Source organism: Puma concolor, chromosome E2 (assembly GCF_028749965.1).
Source record: "Puma concolor isolate L17-30 chromosome E2, mPumCon1.1.hap2, whole genome shotgun sequence".
NCBI classification, from domain to species: domain Eukaryota; kingdom Metazoa; phylum Chordata; class Mammalia; order Carnivora; family Felidae; genus Puma; species Puma concolor.
In genome coordinates this window covers 29,266,391-29,292,189 of record NC_141681.1, presented here as the reverse complement: position 1 = coordinate 29,292,189, position 25,799 = coordinate 29,266,391, and the positions used below count along the sequence as shown (strand labels likewise).

At 46.8% G+C, this 25,799-nt stretch overlaps 1 protein-coding gene across 2 annotated transcripts in view; it reads left to right on the top strand.

The window, feature by feature from the left end:
* The first annotated feature begins 3,552 nt into the window (after positions 1–3,552).
* GNAO1 (G protein subunit alpha o1) overlaps positions 3,553–25,799 on the top strand; it is a 171,062-nt gene continuing 148,815 nt past the window's right edge. For both annotated transcript variants that reach the window (XM_086689401.1, XM_086689402.1), the window contains exons 1-2: positions 3,553–3,681; positions 3,906–3,948. In XM_086689401.1, coding sequence (XP_086545527.1) covers positions 3,564–3,681; positions 3,906–3,948 — 161 coding nt within the window. In that variant the 5' untranslated portion in view covers positions 3,553–3,563. The remainder of the gene's footprint in view (positions 3,682–3,905; positions 3,949–25,799) is intronic.

The following is a 25,799-nucleotide window of genomic DNA, read 5'->3' as shown; positions in this document are numbered from 1 at the left end:
ATAAAAGCAAATGAATTTGTCCTTTATCACTCCTGATGTTAGGATTGTAATTTCCCTATTCCCACAGGAATTAATTGTGGACAAATTAAACACTTGTGGTATTATCTAATTACTAATAACTTGCAGAAAACTGAGATGTTCTCATGCTCACTTCCTTTGTTGGCGGGGGGCGGGTGGTGAATATCAGTGGGTTCTGGGGTTGTCAGCATTCTCAGAGTCTAGAAAGTATGCTTTATATGCCTATACAACATGTTATTTCTCAAATAATCCACAAACACATAAAAGGAGCCCTGGTTTATTAGTTAACGATGGTGTAACCTTGAACAAGTTATTCACCCCTTCAGAGGCTCAGTTTTCTCAGCTGTAAAATGGATAGCCAGGCTGATCTGGATTCATACTCTAGGCTCTTTCCACTCTGCCATGACACTCCCAACACCACAGTGTCTAACTGAGGTTTACATGGGAAGATCCTAAGAGGTAATTTTTATAAAAGTGTTCCCTGAACTGTAAAGCACTATACAGACAAAGTGCATTATTATTAGTTGCTTTATGAAGCCCAGTTATAAAGATGCAAAGTGACCCAGAGAAAGAAAACAGGGTAGACAAACCTGAAATACAATATCTACAGTACCTAGAACATTACCTGGTGCATGATAGATAAGGTGCTTAATAAGCAAAGAAGTAAAGAAAAACACACACACAAAAACAGGTCTATGCCTTCACCATACTAGGTGTGATACGAAGAAGAAATAAATATAACTAAAATCAAGGATAGTTTGATTCAACCATATAAGCCACAATTCCCCAATAGCCTAAGATCTCAAAAACTACTTGATATGAAAGAGGATTAAAATATAAGATATGACCCATCATCTTTTAAAAAATGGTTATATTCTTACCTCTTTAGTCTTTCGGATGCAGCCTTGTAGGGATAGCAGAATCTGGGTGAGTTGCTGAAGTTTTTCCCTATATCAGATCGGCATAATCATCTTAGCAACCTGTAGAGGCAATAACAGATTGTATAGAATGTTGGGTACCTTAAGCTCTGTTTTGGATCTGGAAGGCTGACTTTTAATGACACACTAATTTTCAGCAAACTAGATATATCCCTTAAGCTCCCCTCCTCAACAGACACACCAAAGGAGGCTGGGGTCTGGGTAGGCGAAGAAGTTATTTATTTTATAAAACAATTCTTTATGAGTCCTTTGTCAGTTTCCTAGAATACATAAAATGTGATTCAAATTTAAATATTCAAATTGCATTACATACAGCTTTTGACATAGCTATTTATAGACAGAGACAAATAACACATTAAATTCAAGGGAAAAAATGTTTTCTTCTGGGTGGGCCTTAACTGCCTTCCCCTCCACCCCCATTGCAAATATATTTTTATGCTGGATAATATTTCCAGAACAGGGGTGCTTTTTTCTGTTGTTGAAATGAAACAAACAAGTTTGCTTTCAGAGCCATAGAAGTGCCCAACTGTTAGAAAAAACATTTTCTGCTGGCCTCTTGCCTGTCCTATCCCCATGCAACCTTTCCTATTGGCCCCTTTCTCTAGGAGGGCCCCTGGGGCTGTCTGCTGGAACTGTCTGCTGTAAAACCATTTTGTGCAGTGAGAACTAGTCTCTTCAAAATCTCAGAGACCACCCAGAACACGCCTGATTTTTGGCAAATGTGTACGTGTTTCCTCGGTACTTGATTAGCTGTATGCTGAGTAACTGACCTGGGTTTCTGGGTCTTTATTTGAAAAAGAGATGGCAAAGTGTTTTTAAAAAATTGAAGAAAGGAAGAAAATCTCTTCTCTCACCAAAAAGCGACTCAACATTCATTTATTTGTGTTTGGGGGAAGGAGCAGGACAAGGGAATTAAATGCCAAGATTTCAACCAAGCGAAACCGTTCAAAATGAGCACAAGCGTTTAAATTCTGTGTTGAAAGATCAATGATGTGCTAGAAGCTCATGAAAACCTGTCCCTCCCAACCAAAAGCTTCCCAGAGTGGGACTTGTCTCCTGCGCTGATACCTATGGCGGGGAATCTCAGAGCAGGGTCCGCGAAGGCACAGGGAGGTAGAGGCTCCTAGAGAACAGGCCAGGGCTTTGTCTCATCCTGCTGTGTTCCTCTCCTCACAGCCTCTACTCTCACATACTAGGTGCTCAATTAATGATGGTGGGTCGCAGGAAAAGAACAATCCGCGACCGCCCCCATGCCCCAGGCGAATTCACCGGAACGCGGGTTTACTCAGACCCACTGTCTCCTCGCGTTTGCTGAGGTCACTTGGTCTCGGCTGCCACAGCCCTGACACCAGAAGAGTAACCAAGAAGGCGAGCTGCTGGAGCCAAGATGGAGCGGAAGCGGGAGGACGAGCAGGGCGGCGCGGGGCGCGAGCTGGGGGGCCCACCTGACCGCGGCGCGGGCTGCCCAGTCCCGCGTTCCCATTGACCAGGAGGTCGGCGGAGCCCGCGCGTCGGGCGGGGGCGAGGGCGGGGAGGGGCACCCCGGCGCGCGCCCGGCCCCAGGCTCCGCCCCCGCCAGGCCCCGCACGCTCCCACCTCTGGGAGCCGCGGGCCCGGGGGCGCTGGGGGGGAGGAAAGGCCGCGCGCGCGCGCGCGCGCCGCCGCCGGCTGACGCGGTTCCCGGCGCGCGCGCCTCCCCCGTCCCTCACCCCTCCCTGTCCCGGGGGCCCGGCGCGCGGCCCTGCTGACGTCAGCGGGCGGCTTGCGGTGCGGGGTGCGCAGAGCCGCTGGCGCACTCGCGCGCTGCGCTCGCCCCCTCCCCCGCCCGGGCTGTGGCGCGCGCGCTCGCTGGCTCTCCCTTCATTTTTTTCTCCCCTCCCTCCCAGCCTCTCTCCCCTCTCTCTCTCTCTCTCCCTCGAGCTCCCGGCTGCCTGCGGCTCCCTCGCTCTCCCTCTCTCTCCGGTAGGCTCCACCGAGCGATGCGAGCTCTGGGAGACAGCGACGCCGCCTCCCGCTAGAGACCTGCCCCCCGACCCGGCCCCCTGCCCAACCCTGCCCTGCGCGCCGGGGTCGGCGAAGGCGCCGCGGACGCACCGACGGCTGAGGACCCGCGATGCACATGCACTAGCAGCACCCCCTCTCTCACTCCCTCCACACCCCGCGCCGCCGCCTCCTCCTCCTCTGGCAGCAGCGGCAGAAGGACCCACCCTGCCCCCCACCCCACCCTCCGCCGGCTCCGGCTGCGGCTCTTGCCTCAACTATTATTTTATTTATTTTGGGTCGTGCACAAGCCTCAGTGCCTGCAGCCCGCGCCTCCTCGGACCGCGGGCGCCTCTTCCCTCGGCCCGGGAGCCCCAGACCCCGGCCACCTTCGCCTCGACACCCCTAGAACCCGCCAGCTACCGCAAGTCTCCGCTGCTGGAATCTTAGCGGCTGTCTTTTTGGGGGGTTCTGGTTTCCCGACATTTTTGTTTTCAACCAAGGGAAGGATATCGTGGTTTTTTCCCCTTTGAGCCCAGGCTCTGCTCTCTGGGGGGGTGGGGGGCGCGCCGAGCCGGGGAGCCGTGCCAGCCGAGTCGTGCGGGCTGTGGCAGGGAAGGGGCCACCATGGGATGTACTCTGAGCGCAGAGGAGAGAGCCGCCCTCGAGCGGAGCAAGGCGATTGAGAAAAACCTCAAAGAGGATGGCATCAGCGCCGCCAAAGACGTGAAATTACTCCTGCTGGGTAAGGACCGGGGCTGCCACCCCCATCTCCCGACCCCAGCCACTCCGCACCCACCTCTGCCCTCTCTCCCACCCTACTCGTGTCTGGGGAGACCTGGTCCCGGAGTTGGCACCACTGTGTGCCTAGGATCGTCCATCCTCTCGCATGCCTTACCTCCATGCCTCCCCCCCCCCCTTCCCCTAAGCTGACACTCACCAGTTTTTCCCCCCCGTCTGTCCCAACAGGGGCTGGAGAATCAGGAAAAAGCACCATTGTGAAGCAGATGAAGTAAGTCCCTGTGGCCTTGGGATTTGTACTTTTATTAAGAATAATTTTTTGTCATTTGTATTATCTTGCTCATTACACATTGCTCTCCAGGCCTGGTTTCTGGTTCGTGTACACACACACACACACACACACACACACACCTGGATTTGACTCCCCTCCCCCACGCCCTACGTTGGTTCTGGGTCCTCCACCCCAGCTCCCCGGTGGGTGTTTTTTTTGCGGAGGGGGGAGGGAAGTGGAGTGCCTGTAGTTGTATGAATGACAGTGTCCGCCATATTGATCAGAACATCACACTATTGGCATGATTATGATCATTACTCTTTCTTGCCCCTTGTATGTATCCCTACCTCCGTTTCTATCTATATGTCTCTGTTTCATTCTGTATTTCTCTCTCCTCCTCCCTCCACCCCCTCCCCCTTCCACATCCACAGTCCCTTCCCCCTGCTCTTCTCCTGGGGCAGTGATTTTGAACTTGGCTAAAACATGGAAGGGACCCAGCCCTAGACTGGGGTGGAGGATCAAGTGTCTGCTGTTCATGGATTTGGTGCTGAATTGGAGGTTGTGGTTTCTGCCCCCGCCCCCCAAAAGGACTAGGGTCAGGGGAAGGGGTTATGTGGTAGGGGAGGGGGGTGGATTTCCAAGCAAATGTGGCTGGCACAGCTGTATCCAAGGCAGAGGTGGAAGGGGAACTCTGGCTGAGGCTGAATGCCTGTCCCTTGTGTCCCCCCTCATCCCTTCCCCCCCCCCCCCCACCTCCACCAGCGTTTGGTCTCCTGACCGGCAGTTTTCCTTCACTCTGTGGCCTTTATCAATGTATTTATTTACACTCTGCATAGGCCATGTTCCATGTAATCTACCCACAATGCGGATTTCAGGCCCCACTTGCCACCGCCCCCTTCTGCCTTAGATATCAGTTTCCCCTCCTAATTAACTGGGGGTGGATTTGAGTGATGGTTGAAAATTAAAACAAAATGGGATATTTCTTCCCTTCCACACTTTCTCAGTAAGGAGCCTCGCCCCTCCTTCCCACTCTCAGGCTTGCTTCTTGCCCCATCCATTGGGCAATTCCTAGCGAGCCCACAGGCAGCTTTGCTTGGGAGGGGGTGGCCTGCGGGGAAGGGGTGGATGCCCTCAGGGCCTCCCGGCCCTGCTGCTTCCGTTGGCCTGTCAGTTCGGGACGGAGGAGTTCGTTAAGACCATTTAGCGAGGATTCCACGTCGCTTTGCTGTGACACCTTCGTGCACACACAGCTCCTAATTAGGGGTTGCTGTGCAGTAAACAAAAATGATTATTTTTCAACTTGACAGAATAGCTGAAGTAATTGCATCCCGTAGGAAAACAATGGAAAATAAAAACCCCTTTGGCGGAAAGGTGGGTGGGAATCGAAGCATGCTTGCGGTTTCAGAACCAAGATGCAAAAAATGTTGCATGTGTAACAGGCATGACAAGCGGGTTCTAGGCGGCGCCATGATGGTAGGGAGTAGCGACTAGGAGACAATTCCCCCCACCCCACCCCGTCTGTTTGACATATTCTTATTTTCGTTAGAGAGCTCCCTGGGGCTTTCTTTGCAGAGGCCCCTCGGCTCGCCGCACCCCTCTGAGCCACGGGTAATTTGGCCTGGGGCTTCTCTGGAGCTTGTGCAGCCCAAATGGATGGAGAGGCGGGGCCGAGGGAATTGCTCTTTGCAACAAGGTGCATGTTGCATCTGCCTGGAGCCCTTGTAGGTCGGTAAATGCAAGCAGCGCCACCCCTCTCTCCCAAAGGGGGATGTTTCAAAACTTAAGAAGTCTGTAAACTGCAGTGGTGGCCTCGGAGCCGGGTAGAAGCCCCAGCCACAGGGGCTGGGTGAGGTTTCAGGCGTTGCGAGTGGTGGACAGCGCCCAGCTGAGGCCGGAAAAGTCGATGGGGCTCAGCTCGGTGACGCTCGGCTCAGCTCGGTGCGGGCTGGGCGCGGGGCTCGGAGGGACTCGGCAGTGTTCGGAACGGAGTCGGGGCCCCAGTGGAGAGAACCCGAGCCGCTTCGGAGGGGGCCGAAGGCATTCGGAAAGACTCGTGGGAGGAGTGGGGCGGGGGGGGGGGTGGTGAGAACGAAGGAGGGAGGTATGCTAGAGTCTGCAAATTAACTTTGCGTCCACCAAAGCAACTCCTTACCTGCTTTTCCCGAACATGCCCCATAAATTAGGTTGATTTAATAAGAAGTTTAAAAATATATACTGACTCCCCCAAAGGGTACCTCACCTTTTTTATTCAAAGAGAGCTGAGCTCTCTGAGGAAATAGGTGTGCCATTTTAAAATGAAAATTCCTAATTATATATATACTGGGGCAGGGAATCTTAAATGAAGGCTGTATGTAGACTTTCCCCGGAAAGTCATACGTGTCTCAGATTTAGTTACACTGAGGAAGACGAAAAAGTCAAGCCTTTGATGTTTGAGATGGTTAAATCAGATATCTGAACATTTCTTCTCTTTTCCCTGTACTCCCCACTTTTCTTACTCCCACAGAACACCTTTTTGTAGAAAAATGTCAGGCAAAACTGAGGTAAAACTATTAATTTTTTTAAACACACCAACTCTTTAGGAAATAAGCTATGTTTGTTCAAAAGGTCAATCAGAAAGATTTCTGGCCCTGTAAATTTTGCCACAAGGGACCCTGGCATCCTGTCCTCCTGAAGCATTCATGAATGGCAGCTTTTCCTGTGAGCCCTCCAGCTTGGCTTGAAATAAATCAGATCAGGGCCTTGTGCCAAGCTGGATGCAGGACTTGTTTTATTAACCACAAAATGTGGGATTGGTGTCACTGTATCCTAGTGACAAATTCTTTTGAGTCCTCCTTTGCAGAGATGATTTTGCTGATCGCCACGACTGAGAATCACTTGAGTCAGGAGACCTGTATCGTGGGTGGGGCTGGGCCCAAAAATGTAGGTGCCATTTCCAGAAAGCAGTTTTGGACTTGTCTGTGCAGTGTGATTAGTGACCGACCTATCAGGCCATACATATGAATTAATTCGGATGTTGCTTTATTTTACCCAGGTGGATGAAATTAAAGAGTTCTCCATGGGTGATGCCCTGGGAGAACTTGATGCTTTCCTAAGGGGGCCTTGGGCTTAATAGTTTCTGTTGGACAGAGAGAAAGAATATTGATATTCAGACATCTCCAGACCCTTTTAAACCAGTGTTTTCAGAAGAGCAAAGAGCATTCCATTTAGCCTGTTTTCTCATCCATGTTGTGGCGTGCTGATTAGAAGGAATAGGCTTCCATATATGCCATAGTAATTGAAGTTATATGATAAAGGGCTAACTGATGCTACTTAAAACAAAGTATTAACACACACATCAGCCTAGAAATGTTGCAGGAGACCGACCTTTGCAATTCTTTTGCTTGATACATGTTGTAATGGGAAACTTACAGCCATTAAAGAGATGCCACAGATGAGACTGTCATTTTAGAAGCCTGATTCTTAGTACTTTATTAAATTTGTTAAAAGTTTCATTTGAACATAGCTTGCTGGGCTGTTGTTGTTGTGTTTTTTTGCATATGTGATCGTGAGCTAGCGTTTGGGAGTTCTGGGTCAGACAATCCAAAACATTTCGGTTCTAAGAAATAACAATCATTGAAAGAGCACAAATAAAATTTTACACACACCATGAACAGTGACCTTTTTAAATATGTGGTATTTAACTTGTGCTTGTTAGGAGGCGATGACCTCACCTGTGATATGGGCCTCATCATTTTTGCAATCCATGGGACTGTTTTATTCAGACTAATCAAAACTTTATTTTTTGTTTTACTTATTTATTTATTTTTTGATGTTTGTTTATTTTTGAGAGAGCAAGAGCATGAGCAGGGGAGGGGCAGAGAGAGAGGGAGACACAGAATTCGAAGCAGGCTCCAGGCTCTGAACTGAGCTGTCAGCACAGAGCCCTACATGGGGCTTGAACTCACAAACCGTGAGATCATGACCGGAGACGCAGTCGGTTGCTTAACTGACTGAGCCACCCAGGCACCCCTGGACTAATCAAAATTTTAAAAGGAGGTGTTCATTTTATTTAATTACCAAAATCCTTACCAAGAAATCTCTTAAAGAATTATATTTTATGAAGTATGAAATCAATAGAATATCCTTTTTAGTGACTCCCCGTTTTGAACAAACAGTGACAAGTGCTTGGGCATTCTACCTGATGAAAATGTAAAATGAGCTGTGGAGGTGCTATAAGAACTGCAGTTTGCCCTCATTTGAGGTGTTGAGTTCTCTGTGATGTCACATTCAGGCTCCCTGTGTCTGGAGCATTAGGTGGACTTTTAGGAGATAGGGAGTTGGAAGGTGGCAATGAGGTGTGGCTTACAAGCTGCTGGCTTTAAATATAAATGGACAAAGTAAAATGGAGTACTCTGGATGTGCACTCATTCCCAAGGTGCCTGCTCAGTGCCATTGTAAAACAAATGCCAGGATTTGTCCGGTGAAGACGTCATTTCTTGTACAAATATCCCAGCCCTTATAGTGGGTTATGATTCAGAGGACAGACCCCATCCTGTTGGAGAAGGTAGTCTTTTAAAACGTCACCTCCTCCATGGGGCGCCTGGGTGGCTCAGTCGGTTGAGCGTCCGACTTCAGCTCGGGTCATGATCTCATGGTCCATGAGTTCGAGCCCCACATCGGGCTCTGTGCTGACAGCTCAGAGCCTGGAGCCTGCTTCAGATTCTATGTCTCCTTCTCTCTCTGCCCCTCCCCTGCTCACACTCTGTCTCTCTCTCTCAAAAATAAATAAACATTAAAAAAAAATAAAACGTCACCTCCTGCCAAAAGCTGGTGGCTTCCTCCCACCAGCTGACCCTGCTTTTGTAACTAGGGTGTCTTCTGTTTGGCTTAGGTTCACAACAAGCCTGTGTTCAGTCAGCACACTGCTGTTCAGCACCTCCCGAGTGGCAGTAATGAGTGGAAGGGAATGGCCACTTGCAGCCATTACTCTGTAAAAAGTGCAGCCATCTAAAAGGGCATTTCCTGCATGTCCCCAAAGGGTCCCATGTTGAGGCAGCACTCCGGAGAACCACCCTTCTAGGCTTGTGGACTTGTTATTTCTGCAATCATCTCTTAGGCTGCTTTGCCCCTCCCCCTTCCTCCCTTCTCCATGTTTATTCAAATGGATGCACCTTGCTCTCTGGAGACAGCATGAGCGCAAACAGAATGTCGGATCAAGTAGCAGATGAGTTCTCCTTCGCTGATGGATGGTGCTCTCTCCTTGCTTACTGTTCACTGAGCTGTAAATACCAGCAGACCTTCTTGCCAGAAAAGTAGCAAACAATCCACCTGATCTCCTCAGGAGTCAGCCATGGAACTCTTGAACCTGAGTTACCTGTTGAATTCTGAAGTAGAACCTGTCTGCTTGTTAAAAGGGTTGTTTCTGACTAGATTACATGGATGAGGCTTCATTTGGGATTGCCATGGCTCTAAAGGAATCAGAATTTCTGTTCTCTCTCCGTGTGGGACTAGATTGCATTTATAGTGCTCAAAGTCAGAGTACTGGCTTGTTTCTTTTCCACTCGGAACTCCCCAGATTATGATTGTTCTCCTTAGTACACCACATCTGCTAAAGATAGGACGGGGTCACTCATGTTTCTCAGCTGCTCACAGCACTCTATCTCTAAGAACACTGGAGATTTAATGTGAGTAGAATAAGGTCCTGTTTTTCTGACATGTGGTCAGTCCATCTGGATGCAGGGACTGGGTTAGCTGTCTCCCAGGGTGTCTTCAGGGTCTCCTGTCTAATGAAGCTAGACAGATCATTATCACAAGAGCACGTCGTGATCTGAAAGACAGTAGACAAGCTGGGAAGGGGATGATTTCAAAATGAAAAAAGACATTTTGGAAAGGGTTACCCCCAAACTTGACACTGGCAAAGAACAGCTTTTGATTTTGATGAAAGGAAGCTGTGTGTGTGTGTGTGTGTGTGTGTGTGCGCGCGCGCGTGTGTGTGCGCGCGCGTGTACACACATGCTACGTGAGTTTAAAAACAGTGGATAGTATGAGAAGAGCACTTTACCTTACTTATGGACTCCATCACCATAAACACGTTGACGGTACTCAAATGATCTCCATTCTAAGAATTTGTTTAAATTTGTATCACATTCTTATTTTATCTATCCTGTGCTTCTCGCGCATACTACACAGTACTGGTTAGAAAAGACACCGTCCGGCAAATCAGTCATTAGCATAGAGGGGGAAGAGAGGAAGGAGCAGTGGCCTGTTACCGGTTCAAAGAAAAGCTAGTTTCTTTTTTCGAGAAGGAGTTTAGCATGCTTCTCTAAAATTGAGAGGTGATTAAGAGCATGGACGCTAGGGGCGCCTGGGTGGCGCAGTCGGTTAAGCGTCTGACTTCAGCCAGGTCACGATCTCGCGGTCCGTGAGTTCGAGCCCCGCGTCGGGCTCTGGGCTGATGGCTCGGAGCCTGGAGCCTGTTTCCGATTCTGTGTCTCCCTCTCTCTCTGCCCCTCCCCCGTTCATGCTCTGTCTCTCTCTGTCCCAAAAATAAATAAACGTTGAAAAAAAAAATTTTTTAAAAAAAAGAGCATGGACGTTGGAACCAGACTGCCTAGCATCAAATCTTAGCTCTACCACTGACTAGGTGTTAGTAACTTAAACAAGTCACTTTACTTTTTGCACCTCAGTTTCAGTGTCTTTGCCTATAAAAATGGGGCTGATAATAAAAACACCACCTAAAGGAGTTGTTGTGGGCAAATGCCCTTATAACAGTGTTCTAGAAATCACTATACAGACGTCAGCTATAGTTTTCATTCCTTTGATTGATTAGTGGGTGTTCCCTTCCCATATGGAGTTGTCTTTTCAAGTATGTGGGCCTTGTCTTCCTTAAAAGCCAGAAGGGGAGTGCAGTGGTTCATGCTTATGGCTTCTCCCCCTTGGTGCTCTGCAGTACGAGTTATATAATAAACTGTGTTGTCATAACTGATGTGACATTTTTGATGGTGCAGCTGCTTCAACCCAAGAAGCTGGAGTGATGTCACAAAGAGTGGGAAAGAGCGCTGGACCAGGAGTTAAGGCTAGTGGCTCCTCCCGCCACCTGCCCCTCTAGGGGTACTGTTTCCCCCAGCTCCTTCCGTGTCTTAGTGGCCCATGAAATCGAGAGCTACCTTCATGTCAGGGTCTTGAGGTCTTTGATGCAAGGTTCTAAACATAAAAGCATCATTTATAGTTCCATCCTGCAGTGGGGGTGGGGGCAGGGTAGGGGGTACCCATGAAAGCTCTTTGAAGGCCAAGATGATTGTAGAAAAGCGACCTCAACCACAAAGCTTTGTCAGCCAAGAAAGTCGTAGTCCTGAGAGGCATTTTGAGGAAACCACCTCTAACCAAACTCTTCATGCAGATGTGGTTCTCAAACCAAAGAGGAGGATCCGAAAGTATCCTGCTGGTGAAAAACAGGATGTTTCTGGGAGGAGAGCCCCAGTGACATGTTAGAGGGAGAAGTGGTTTGTCGGTGGCTTCCAGGAGTCTTAGAAATAGAGACAGCCTGGCCCCACCAGGGGTGGCTGCAGGTGAAGGAACTTGCTTGGGTTCAGGTGCCTCAGATCCCAGGGGTCTGCCCGCAGACCAGTAAACGGGGAGGATCAGTAGAACTGTGTTTTAGTTTTGACTCATTCTCTGATTCGACTTTGGGCAGGTCGTTTAGCCCCTCGGAGCCTTGGTGTGTTCACCTCTTAATTAGAACGTGGGCTTTCACCACAGGATCTCTCAGGCCTCTTTCAGGTTCTTAGCTCTAAGATCCAGTAAATGCAGAGAGAAACCTAGAAGCCTGAAATGCAGGGGGGAATAGTGGGAGTATTTACCGCCCACAGCTTTTATCTGCTGAGCCATCTTTAGTTCTAATTTTCTTTACAGAGGAGAGGAAAAACATTGTGCTTTTCATAGCACACACAAAAAAATAATAAAGTAAAATAAAATCCTGCAAGGCTAATAGTGCCCTGAATTTGTCCCCCTACTCGCTTAATTTCTTAACCAAGAAGGAGGAAAGAGAAAAGGGGAATAGTATGTAAGGATAGTATTCCATGGCAAGAATTTACCCTGGATTCTCTGCCCATGTCATAGCCAATTGACAGGCTTTCTGTGGAAAATTGATACTTTACAGGGACAGCTTCCCCCTGTCATAAAATCAACTCTGGGTCACCCGCCTCCAGAGGCTCAGAGCACTAATGTTTATTACACATTGTAAATTAATTATGTGTTTAATATATCTGTCTCCTTTGCTAGTCTTGGTGCCCCTTCCTTACCAGGGCTTCCTAAAGCAGAGATGGTGACTTCTTTTTGCTCATAATACAGCACTGAGTGCAATGTCTGGCACACAGGAGGTGCTTCACAAATGCTTGCTAAATGAAGAAAAGAGAAAGAAATGAGGTTCACAGGGAATGCAAACTCATTCCTACATAAGCCAGCATAATAACATTGAAAGCCTTTGATGCTCATAGCGTTGATCATTTTCAATCCAATCCATTATCCTATTTGTTTTTTCACATCAACCTATGCGGAAATACAGTCATCAACTCCATCTTACAGATGAGGAAGTGAAGCTCAGAGAAGTTGGGTGGCTTGCTCGAGACCACACAGCTTCGTAAGGCCACAATTTGTTTAATTCCAAAGCCTATATCCTTTCCATTCTAACACTACATGGTCCTTACTAGACCACCACCAGTGTGGACAAAAGAGAGCTGGCAGACTGGGACCCAGTGCCCATCAGCAAATGGGATGTCACTAACTTTGGTTGAGATCAGTGGCTGAGAGAATAGCAAGTGTTTGATTGGTGCTGGATTTTTGAAGGTGGAGGTGGTGGCCGTCCTCACATATGACATTAATTCTGACACCAGAGTGTTTCCTAACCCTCATCTGGACAGCCTCTGAAATAATTTTCTGTTGCTGCCTCAGAAATGTGGGCCATTTGTGGGTGCTGCCACTGAAGACTTTGGCTTTGGTAGAAGCAGGTGATTCAGAGGAGACTTGAGAAAGACAGGATAGTAGTATATACATCCATTCAACCACCATCCATCCATCCATCCATCCATCCATCCATCCATCTTTTCATCCACAAGCATTTACTGAGCATTTATCAAATGCTGGACATATGCATGGTGTCATGGAAGTAGAGAGGAAGGCCTCAGTCCTTGCCCTTAAGGAATTCAGCCTAAAGGGAGTTACGTGTAAAAGATGCTTATACTTCAGAGCAAGCAGCCAGTTCTCCCCACAGGAGATTGGAGGCCACCAAATCTAGGCAGGAAGTTTGGGTAGAAAATGACACATGGGCTGAGTCCTAAAAACTAGTGGTAGTTAGCCAGGTGGAAAAGGGAATCCCAAGGGGCGCCTGGGTGTGTCAGTTGGTTAAGCGTCTGACTTCAGCTCAGGTCATGATCTCACAGTTCGTGAGTTGGAGCCTCACATCAGGCTCTCTGCTGACAGCTCAGAGCCTGAAGCCTGCTTCAGATTCTGTCTCCGTCTCTCTCTCTCTCCCCCTCCCTCACTCATGCTCTGTCTCTCTCTCCCAAAAATAATAATTAAAAAACAAAACAAAAGAAGGAATGCCAGGCAGAGGGACCAACATGTAAAAAGGTGCTAAGATATGTCACCACACGAAGCAGGCTGAGGATGTAAAATGCTTGATTTGAGGAGTGTCCAGAGATGAAGGATGAAAGAGGAGACAGAGATAGATTGTGAAGGGCCTTGTCTGTTGTGCTAATAACTTTAGATTTTATTCTGAGTACAATGAGATGGCACAGAAGGGCTTTTTTTTAATTGAAGTGTGATTAACAACATCATATTACTTCCAGGTGTACAATGTAATGATTTGATATTTGCGTAAATTGCAGAATGATCACCACAATAAGTCCAGTTAACATCCATCACCACACATGGTTACAGATGTTTTTCTTGTGATGAGAACTTTCAAGAACCATAGGGTTCTAAGGAAATGGGTGGCAGGATCATTTTTTGCACTTTAGGAAGATCACCTATGTGGACTAGAGAGAATCATGTCCAGAGGTTAAGAGACCATGTGGAAATTTATTTCTGTGACCCAGGTGGGAATAGATTAAGAAGAAACTCAAAGGAGTGGAATGGGAAAAGGGTATTTGGGCAGTGGAATAATTGAACTTATTTGATTAGTTGAAAGGGGATTGGGGAGAAGCTCCATTTTAAAGGATATAGACGAGGGGGCACCCACCTAGCTCAGTTGGTAGAGCATGAGACTCTTGATCTCAGGGTTGTGAGTTTGAGCCCTATGTTGTGTGTAGAGATTGCCTTAAAAAATAAATAAATAAAGGATATAGACAAGACTGGGTCCAGGATTCCTGGTTTGGGCTACTGGTGGGATGACGGTGCCATTTCCTGAGATGGAGGAATGCTGGAGGGAGAAGGAAGGCTTGGGGAGAGAAATGAAGACTTAATTTTGTTCATGTTGGTGATTTTTGTGGATCAGCCTAGTGGAGATCCCTGGCAGGCAGTCAGATATGTGGAGTAGGGTGTAGGACACACTTGGGGAGAAGGATCAGTTTGGAATTCTGTGGTGCTGTGGGCAGTGGGAGCCATGAAAGTCGGTAACCTCACCAGGCTGAGTGAAAAGGCAGAGGATGCACCCCCTGCCACGTGCACACACCCCAGCTCCAGGATGTGACAGTCATTTAGGAAGAGGAGCCTGCGAGGGAAACTGAGAAGGGATGAGCTGAAGGATGGAAAAGAAACCGAGGTAGAGCAGCAGCACGAAAGCCAAGGAAGGAAGGGGTTAATTGAGTCAGATACTGCAGTAGTCAAATGTCTACCCACATGTCCAGTGGGTCTGGAAAGTTGTTGGTGAACTTGGCAAGAGCAATTCCGGTGGAGTGACAGGAGAAAAGCCAAATTGCAGTAGGAGTTAAGTAAGTGGTACTGAGGAAGTGGAGGCTGTGAATGGAGACTCCTGGAAAAGAAACCTGGGTTCTAGAAAGAAAGGGACAGAGGGAGGCAGGAATGCAGTGAATAGGGTTGAGCAAAGGCTTTATTGTTCATTTGGCTAGCAAGGTGGGACCTGGATCCCCTGAGAAGCAGAAAAGGAAGAGCTCAGATGGAGGGAGATGTTGAAGGTATGGGAAAAAAGAAGTGGTAGAAGGAGCAGAGCCCTAAGAGGATGGGCAGAAACAGGGTGCAGAGTATGGTTGAGCGTGACGTTGATGTGAATGTGTGTCACCTGCCCTGAGACTGCTAGAGGGGCCGTAAGGATAGGGAGATAGGGAGTGCATAGGGAAATTTGGAGGCGGGATGGTGGGCACAAGATGTTGAGGGAGTTCCTGCCTTCTCTTTTTTTCTCAAGTAAGGAGCATTAAAAAGCAGCTGTGCTCATTTACTGGCACACACCAAAGGCTGGTAACCTTTCTTCCATTCAAACCATTCATTTATTCATTTATTCATTTACCCAGTATTTATCTAGCACCTGGTATGTGTTAGGCACTGTTCTAGGAGCTTGGAGATTCAGTGGTAAGCAAGTCAAGTCCCAGGGGACTCAGGAAATAACTTCATAAACAAATATTCAGGCACCGTAATTGCAGACTGAAAGATTTTCTGGAGCCACACCTTTGGTTAAGACCTTTTGCTGATCACTGAGGGATCCAATTCCTGCCGTTAGAGAGTTGAGTCAGTTGAAGGAGACAAACTGGTGCGGTGAAAGCACAGAAGAGACAATGGCAGAGTTTAATTTGGACAAGGGCTTAGAATTACACATGCCTCAAGACAGCTAGGTGGAGAAACGAGAGTTCAGCGGACACCCATTGTTTTACTCTTTCCAGGCTGCTCCGGTGAGGCTGCCCATCACTGCCCCCTGCCACTTGAAGATAAGAAGTGAGTGTGTGACTCAGGCCTTGCCATTCACAAAATCCCATTCTCCTGGCCACAGTGATTGGAGGATGGGATATGACTCAATCCAAGCCAGACAGAGTCCTTCTTTGGAATTTTATAGTCAGTAGGGGAAACAAGCTCTTCATCAAAGGTCTTCACTGGGTTGGAGTGATGAAAGCCTAGAGCCGCCCGTGGCCACATTTCCACGTCTCCATTACACTGCAAGGAGGAAGTTCGCTTCTCATGGGAAAGACTGAGGCTTTAAGAGACTGGGGCGTGAGGGAGGGAATGAGGAGAAGACAGAAAGAGACAGAGGAAGCCAGAAAGACATCCGAGGATAATTATTATAGTCTCTGAAGCTGCCTCTATGGACCTGAAAGTTATGTGAACTAATAAATCCTTTCTTTTACATAAACTAATGTGAGCTGGAATTCTCTCCTTCACGCAGGAAGAAGAAACAGTGTGAGCTAAAGCACAGAGGCAGTACTCCACTGTGCAGGGCACCATCAGGGAGCAGTGAGCAGTCTTACATGACCGAAGCATTGGGGTTTTGTGGGACTATAAGGAGAAGTGGTTAGAAAAGAAGAGTGGAGCTACATTGTGAGGGTTCCCAGACCGCCTAGCCAAGGTGTATATACTTTGAATACAGATTAGGGTGCCTTTCCCTCTGTGGTAGGGTAGTAGGGTGCCAAGTCGGCAGAGCTTGAAGAGGAAGAGTAGACAAGAGGCTTAAAAGCAGAGAGATTTTTGTAGTCTGAACTAGGAAATTGGAAGGAAGGGCCACGAGGAACGGGGTGGGGAAGAGATTTTGGAGGCGGAGTAGGTGAGACCTGCTGTCTGCTTGAGTATGGGGAAAGAGTAGATCAGAGGAGTCCTCCACGTTTTGAATCTGGTGTTGGAGTTTAGTGATGACATCGAGTTAAGAGGCATAAGAACAAGGAGAGGGGTAATAGTAGAAGGAAGAGGGCAAGTCAGACCACAAGCACGAATTTTGGCTCCTTGAAGGATAACTTTTATGTTCCGCTCCCAGTGTTCGGTAGTCTTCTTAGGAAGTCATTCTAGCATTTGGAAGGGAGGTCAGGGCTGGAAGAAGGACTGGGCTCAGCTGCCATGCACAGTAAGGCCATGAGAGCAGATGCAGTTTCCCTGGGGTGGTATGCACATGGAGAAGAGAAGGGTCCCCTTCCCCCGCCCCCAGTTGTGGAGGTGAGCTGGGAAACCTACCTTCGGTAAGCTCTAGACTCCTAAGAAGCTCCAACTGGGAAAAGGGGCTGGGAATCAGAGGAGCGGAGGAGAACCCTGCTGGGCGCTCTGCAGGCAGGGACTGTGCCTTGGTTAGTTCTGTGTGACAGCACGGATCTCTTCTATGGTGGTTCTGTTCCCTGGCATTGCCAAGCTAGATAAGGCCTGAGAAGGAGCTATCGTGTTTGGTGATGGAGGCTTTCAAAAGAGCAGTTTCAGTGGAGGGAAAGGGAGAGAAGCCAAACTCAAGAACATTTTAGGGTGGATAAGTCTGGCCTAGGAGTAAAGAAACCTGAGTGCTACCCCAACTCAGTCCCTATTTAGCTTGGTGGCCCCAGGCAAGTTCCGGAGCTTCCCTAGGCCTTAGTATCTTCACATATAACGTTAGAAAACTAGACCGGATATTCTATAAGCTCTTGCTCAAATCTTGAGGTCATAATTTAAATTTTGCTGTCCAACAAAACAGATGTTCTCGTGGCAGAGGAATTCCCTGCCTTCTCCCTTGGCCACCCCCAACTGAGATAATAAATTATAACAAAATTAAGCTTTTAGAAGTCTAGTGCTAATTGAGAAAGAAAACTGGGACATCAGCTCAGGGAATTGTGGACACCAGTGCATGTGCGTCCACGTGTACTCTCCATTGAGAGTGTGGAGCCCTGTGCGGGAGGAATATGACTCCGAATGGTATCAGGGTTTACGAGACCAGAGTCCTATGTTGCTCTTCTCTGGGGAGGAGTGCTGAAGATGTTCCTGGAATGCAAAGACAAAACAACCTTGGGGGTCCCCTCTTTGTGAGCTCACATGGCTAGGAGAAAGAAGGCTTGTAGCCTGAGCTGGCTGTGTGGGGGAGCTCCAGCCAGGGTAGGCAAAGAAGAGCTGGAGGGACCCATGCCTCAGGAGAGAAACAAGCCTGAGGGCAAGTGTAAGGGAGGTGCTGGCTCTATCTCTCAGGCACCCTGTGGCCCTGTCAGTCGGGGGGCTCTGGGTAGATGGTAGAAAGGCATCTGGTTCTGAGTCATTCCTGATCTTCTACCTTTTTTCCCTGGTGTACAAAAAGGCCTGTCTTTTTTGAACCCTTTCCTAGAAGTATCAACTATGTGGACCTCACTATTCCCTAACTTCTTTGGCACATGTCCGTTCATTCTGTGAGTACTGGTGTTAGACCAATGGTGTGTTGGCGCTGAGTTTCCAGAAACAGAGCTCTTAGGAAGACTGACAAGCTGCCTGCCCTCAAGGACCTTACAGTTTTGGAGAAGGGAGATAGTAAACAGGTAAATGAATGAGCAAGGTCATTTCAGACAGTGATATGTTCTAAAGGAGGAAATAAGGCTTAAAAACAAGAGAGTTGTCGGCAGAAATGAAGGATAGGGAAGCAGGTCAAAAAAGATCTGAGGAACAGGGAATAGAAGCAGAAGCCCAGAGGCAGAAATGAGGAGAAAGAAGGCTAGAGAGGCTGGACCTTAGGAAAGGAAAAGTGACACAAAATGGGATTAAAGAAGCTGCTGGTGCAGGGCACCTGGGTGGCTCAGTCAGTTGAGCGTCCTACTTCGGCTCAGGTCATGATCCATGAGTTCGAGCCCCACATCGGGCTCTGTGCTGACAGCTCAGAGCCTGGAGCCTGCTTCGGATTCTGTGACTCCCTCTCTTTCTGTCTCCCCCCCCTCCCCCCCCCCCCCCCCCCGGCTCACAGTCTCTCTCTCTCTTAAAATAAACATTAAAAAAAAAAAAACATTTAAAAAGAAGCTGGCGGGGTGGGGTGCCATTGTTCAAGGCCTGGTGGCCATGCCAAGAGAAGCATTTAGATTTCATGCTGAATGCCATGGGCGGTTGAAATAGGGGACAACTTGACCTGACTTATGTATTAAAAGATCCCTCTGCATTCTGGAAAAAGCAAAACCATAGGGACAGAAATCATATCACTGTTTTGGGGGGATGGCAGGAAAGAGGACTACAAAGGGGCACAAGGGAACTTTCAGAGGCGATAGAAATATCTGTCTCTTAATCATACGGTGGTTGCACAACCATCTATGTTTATCAAAACTCGTCAAACTGCATACCTAAAAAGGGTGAATTTACTTTAATTAAATTATAATTCAATAATCCTGACTTGTCAAGTGTACATTATTTAGTTTAAAAAATTTTAGTGAGCCTTAACAAAATCCCTTTGGCTGCTTTGTGGAAGATGGAGCACACAGGCCTTGCACAGTCTAAGCAGTACCCCCACTGCTGGTCCCACGATTGAGCCTATATTATGTGCCGTACCTGGTGGCTTTCTCATCAGTTTATTGATGTGTGTTCCCAGTTTTCCTGTTTTACTTAGCTTTCCTTTATAATTGGCTTGAGAACTCAATGTGGGTAGAAACCATCTGCTTCCTTTGTGTGGGCCCATGGTAGATACTGTTACATATTATTTTCCTTACATTTGAATGGCACTCGAGAGTTTACAAGCTGCTTCCACATTCATTATCACCTTTGGGCCTTACAACAGTCCTGTCAGGCTGCATAGACACCCCTGGATCCCCATCTTACAGAAACTGAGATGAAAAGAAGTCAGTGTAGCAGTATCAGAGAAGTGTGAAATTTGGTGATCTTAGCTTTGCCGTGTGTTGACTACCAGTGTGATTTGGGGAAAATTATTTAGTCTCCCTGAACCCCGGTTTCTTAATTATTAAAAAGAGATAAAGAGGAAACACACTGCAGATATGCTGTGAGGATTGAATGAGGTAACAGAGCTGAAAGCACTGAGCACATAGTTGAAATTAACTCAGTGTGAGCTATTTATATCATTTTTACTATCAGAAAAGACAGATTTATTCAAGACGATGTGGTCAGTACATGATGGAACTCAAGCCCAGTTCTTCTGATTTCAGGTGTGTGTCTCCTTCCGCCACATCACTCAGTGCATTCTTACTGGTTGGCAATTGATTGGTCCTGGGCTAATTAATTTTTTTTTTAATTTTTTAAAATGTTTTTATTTATTTTTGAGACAGAGAGAGACAGAGCATGAGCAGGGGAGGGGCAGAGAGAGAGGGAGACACAGAGTCCAAAGCAGGCTTCAGGCTCTGAGCTGTCAGCACAGAGTCCGACACGGGGCTCGAACTCACAGACTGTGAGATCATGACTTGAGCCGAAGTCGGACACTCAACTGACTGAGCCACCCAGGCACCCCTATCCTGGGCTAATTAATTACTCTTTACCAAGTTAGATCTTTCAATGCAGTCATTGATTAATTCAACAAATACTTACTGAGCCCCCACCATGTGCTCAACACTGCATACGATGTGATGGTGAGCCAAGACAGGCTGGTTCTCTGCCTTGAGAACAGAGATGCCCTTACAATTAATAAGCACCATAGCCAGGATGCTGAGGGCATTCCTTCATCAGTTTGGGGTGTGGGAAGACTTCCTGGAGGAGGTACATAGAAAATGTCTTTTTTTTTAACAACGAAAAAGTCTTTTTTATTGTGACATAAATATACATGCAAAGTGTGCATTTGTTTTAAAAGGCAAACGTTCATGTAAGCTTCACTAGGCAAAAAACTAGGATGTTCCTAATAGCCAGGAAAGTTCCCTAAATACCCCTTCTTGATCCCTACTACCTTGATTTTCATGGTGTTTCTTTGCCTTCTTGTAGAGTTTACCACCTATGTATGTATCCTGTAATCATAGAGTTCAGTTTTTCCTGGTCTGGATGTAATTAGAATCATACTGTTATATATTATTAAGTCTTATATCTTCGATATTGCATTTGTATTATTCATCCATGTTGTACATAACTGTAGTCCATTTATTTTCATTGCTATATAATATGCTATAGCATTCTCTTCTGAATATTTATAATTTTTCTGTGTAGCATTCACAAATATTTGTGTGTATTGATGAATATGCTATATAGTATTGACTTCACTACTATATAATATACATTGTTGTTTGCTGGCTATGACAATACTGTAATTTATTTATCCATTCTACTGTTGATGTACCTTTGGGTTATTTTGAGTTTTGGGCAATTGTGAAGGATAGTGCTATGAACACCTATGCGGATATATATCCTAAGGCACATGCATTAGGATGTGAAGTGTTCTTTGAAGTGGAATTACTGGGAATCTTCACCATTATTAGATAATGCCACATTATTTTCCAAAGTGGCTACTCCATTTTATACTTGCACTAGCAGACAGAATTCCTGTTGTTCTAAATTCTTGCCAATATTTGGTATGGTCAAACTTTAAAATTTTTGCCAACTGTATTGGTAAGCAGTAGTATTTCATTGTGCTTTTACTTTACATATTCTAGCAGCTTTTCACATATTTTTTGGACATTTGATTTCCTCTTTTGAGAAACACCTGTGCTTTTATTACTTTTTAGATTAGGTTGTAATTTTATTAGTAATTTTTAGGCATTCTTTATATGTTCTGGATACTAGTCCTTTTCCAGTGGTATTCATTACAGATATTACCGCCCATTCTCTGGCTTGGTTTTTCGCTTTGTTAATGGTGAACTGTGATAAAAAGATGTTCATATTTTTAATGTAGTCAGAGTTTTCGGTATTCCCCTTTTTGATTATTGTTTTTTGTGTCCTATTTGAGAAATCTTTCTTTCTTTATCTCTAAGTGATAAAAGCTACCCTCTTTTATCCTCCTGTTCAAAAAGCTTTGAAGCTTTTTTCTTCCATATTTAGGTTTTTAATTCACCTGTAATTCTTGTATGTGGTATAAGATAGAGGTCTTGTTTTATTTTTTTCCCTAATAGACACCTGTTTGTGCCAGCATTGCTTATCCAAAAGGCCATTTTTTCAGGCACTGTTCTGTAGAACCACCTCTATTTTAAGTCGTGTGTTTATATATGCAGAGACCTGTTTCTTGTCTCTTTAGACCATTCCACTGGACTCTATTCCTATGTCAGTGCCATGCTGTCTTGATTACTACAACTTTGTAACATGTCTTGATGTTTAGCAAATCCCGTCTCTTCTCATGGTCATCTTCATCAATGTTTGGCTGTTCTCAGCCCTGTGTGTTTGCATGTAAATATTAGACTCGGTTTATGATACTAATCTGTTTGGGTAGAATTGACATCTTTAGATTTGACATCTTTAAATCTTAAGTTTTGCTGATCCATGAACATGTTATATTTCACCATTTATTTAGGTTGTCATAATTTCTCTCAGAAATACTTACATTGCCCATAGAGATCTCATATACTTTTTGTTAGATTTATAGCTAGATACTTGATATTTACAGTGGTCTTATAACTGCCTTTTTTGAATTGCAGTTTGTATTTGTTGCTGGTCTAGAGAAATACAACAGATTGCATATTGATTTTGTATTCATCAACCTTACTTAATTTTTATATAAATTCTAATGGTTAATCTGTAGATCATGAGGCCCAGAGAAGGGAGTAACCTGTCTAGGTTCCCATGGCCTTGCTAGTAACAGAGCAAGAATGAGTGTGGTCCCATTTTTCCCATTTCTGCTTCCCAGTGACTGTTCAGGAAGGGTTAGGGTAGAAGGACACAGCTGGGGAGAAGGAAATCACATTTACCAAACACCTGTTATTTACAGTGCTTACTACATATGTGATCTTAACTTACTGGAGGCTGATTTTTGGTTATCCCCATTTTATAGATGAAGGAAGTGAGATGCAGAGAGGCTATTCGAAATATTTGTTCAGGGTCACACCTTGGTTTATCACTGAGAGGACATTCCAAAGTTGGAGGTTTCTCTTTCATGCATGTACCAGTTTGCACACCTTCTGTATACGATTTTAGATACCCACAGAAGTCTTTGGGCCTCCTCCCCTCAACCAGGTTGTCTCCCGGGCCTCGGCCCTGTGCAGATCTGCCTCTAATAAAGCTGTGCTATCGTCTTCAGACTCACACAGGCCTGCTTATTGTCAGCTCCTAGGTTGAGTTCCTACCCAAAGTCCTGAGATCACTTTCATCCTGCCCTCTCGAACCCCCCCACATGGTTCCCTCCCAACTGAGAAAATTAGTTCACAAGTTGTTGGGTTCTAGGAACCAAATTAGGAGTTGGCCTGGGCATCTTGTTTCGGTCCTGACTTGAAAATATGGTTGCGGTTTTATGACTCTGCTTTGTTATACAGTGGACTAGAGAGAATTTATGGTGCAGTCCTGGCACCCCTTCCCCCAGTCTGACTGATTGGTGGGAGCTGCCTGCACGCAAAGAGGAGGTTTGCTGTTACTGGCTGTGCAAAGGAATTGTGAAATGCTGTTTGTGAACACAGCCCAGCAGTGCTCTATTCAGTGTGACAGCTTCCTACTTGGGAACACACAGCCCTTCACAGGGTGACTGTAAATTATGCAACTCCGGAGCTAAACAATGAGGACTAATGGGGAAAAGGAAGGGACAGACTGGATTTCAGCCTGGATCTGCAGTGGTAGAGTGCAAGCTTAGGCTACTTGGCGATCCATGGGAGGAAGGTCTTTAGCAATTGAGAAAAGCCAGGAAGTCCTGTCACAGTGCTACTTGTGAGAGTGGGTTTTACTTTTTTAAAAATGTAAATGTTCTTTTCAAACTCTGTTTATCAATTCAGGGAGCGTTTTAGAAACTAGGAGAGACATTTACAAAAGAAAGTAGTCATATGTTGTTACCCAAAGTAATTGAATGCTGTACACAGTATTTAACCTTTGTCCTCATGGCCCCAAATCATCATTTTTTCCTTACTGCTTTGTGCTAAAAGTCAGCAGTGCCCCTCAGGGCAATTGATGTACAGACCATTTCCCACCCCCTGGCCCCCCTGCCCTGCCCCCATGGTCTTAGAATGCAATTAACTCCACTTTGATATACTTTATATAATTTTCCTGTCTCTTCACTTGCTGTCATCTGTCATGCCTTGATGCTTTCTGTGTTCCTACCTCAAGCCTTATTTCCCTTCTCTTGTTCTACTCTGAATCTGTAATGGCCTGGAAAACTACGTGACTGGGTCTGTCACAAGAGTGTGGAGGGCAAGAATAAATAAGGTATAAGTGAGGACCCCTTCTACAAGTAGAGTACTTGTGCTTTAGTGCCCAGACCTCTCTGCACTCCTGCCTCTTAACGGCATGGCATTAAGTATGTAAAACTGAGTTGGCAACCATGAAATGCTCTACAAATGTACATGATGGTGAAAGGGTTGCTGTTGTTGTGCAGTCTGGTGCTCAGAGTTCTTCATTGTCCTTCATGATTCCTGGCAGGGTTCTGATTCACAGAAATTGTTGGACAAGTAGCTTCCAGATAAGAGTGATGCACTGTCATTTGCTACAAAAGATGTTGGGCTGGTCTTAGCAGCCAGGAGGCTGGTATGAAGAACCTCTGTGGTAAAAGGGTTCTGCTGGGCCCTTTCTGTAAAATGACGTGGGCACACATGGGTGCCACAGGGGTCAGCTTTGTGATCGACAGGGCCATCCCTGGGAACCCTCCACAGTGGTGGGCATCACGGACATCCGCTCACCTGCATGAGAACTTAAGGTCACTTGGCAAATCCAGGCCAGACCCAGTCGCTACTTTCAGGAGAGCAGCACTGAGGGAGAGGGTGGGCCGCTCTTTCCTGCTGGTCTCCTAGCAGAGGAGGTCATCACTGGCCCTGGCTCTGCCGCCTGCTCTGCCACAGCACAGTTCCCAGACCATGAGCCCTGAGGCTTGAACAAGGACAGGAGGCTGTCCTACAGTCGACCTCATTCAGGGCTGCTGACCCAGGTGTGGCCTTGGCCTTAAACACACCAGGCAAGCAAACATGGTGTTGAGGTACAGATTCCCCGGGAACCAGAACCAGGGGGCAGGTCTCCTCACGTACAGCCAGAAAGTTTAGTGGTATACAAGTGAACACGTGTGTTATCCTATTTATTTTAACGTGTTTTAGCACGAAAGGTCCCTAACACATCAATACCGTGGTGTTATAAGTAATTGTGGTTTAGGATGCAGTTAAAGTAGCAGGACATTTTTTTTCAAAGGCATAAAAGCCATGAAGGTGGCCAAAAAAATGTTTGGGTAGTGCTATCCTCAGACCTTCTGACAGTATGGGAGTGCTGATTCTGAGCAGGCCTTGCCCTCTAAGGGGCAAAAGAGTGCCTTGGGAAGGCTCCGCCTGTGTCATCTTGGGTAGGTGGTAGCAGTATCTCTTTCCCAGCCCCAGGCCCATGAGCTGCCCCACTCAGTCATCTTCTTCCCCCCACTTGCCCGGCAGGCATGTCTGGGCCTGGCCTGGGTCCCCTCACTACCATCTCTCGCTGAGCCTTTCTCTGGGTGTTGCGCATAGCATCTCCTTGTGTGTCTTCCAGAAATTCTGGTTTTGTCCTTCACCATCCTGCTCAACCACTTCATGGCTTCCTCTCACCCTCTGCATGGGATCTACAACTGTCCTTAGCTTTGAGAACTTACCCCAGTCCAGCTTCCCACACTGATCCTGAGCTGTCTCTCATTCTGTATAGAATGCTTGTCTGGGATCCACCCATGCCCATGCCTCCATATTGCCTCTGTGCTGGATGCTGAGGCAGGCTTCCTGTCCTCTTCGTGTGCAGGCCTGGCCTCTGAGGGCCAGCTCAGTTCTCGTCCGTGCTGGGGGGGGGGGTGGGGGGAGGGTGGGCGCTCCACTCTCTAAATCACTTTGTATGTGGTGCCTGCATCACAGCATTAGAGTTTTTAAACATGCTGTCATGGTCCCTAACAGATTGCCCTTCTGTTTATCTGGTCACAGACACACGAGCGCACACACTTGCACAGGTACCAGAACAGACTTGCTCACCGCGGGCCTGGC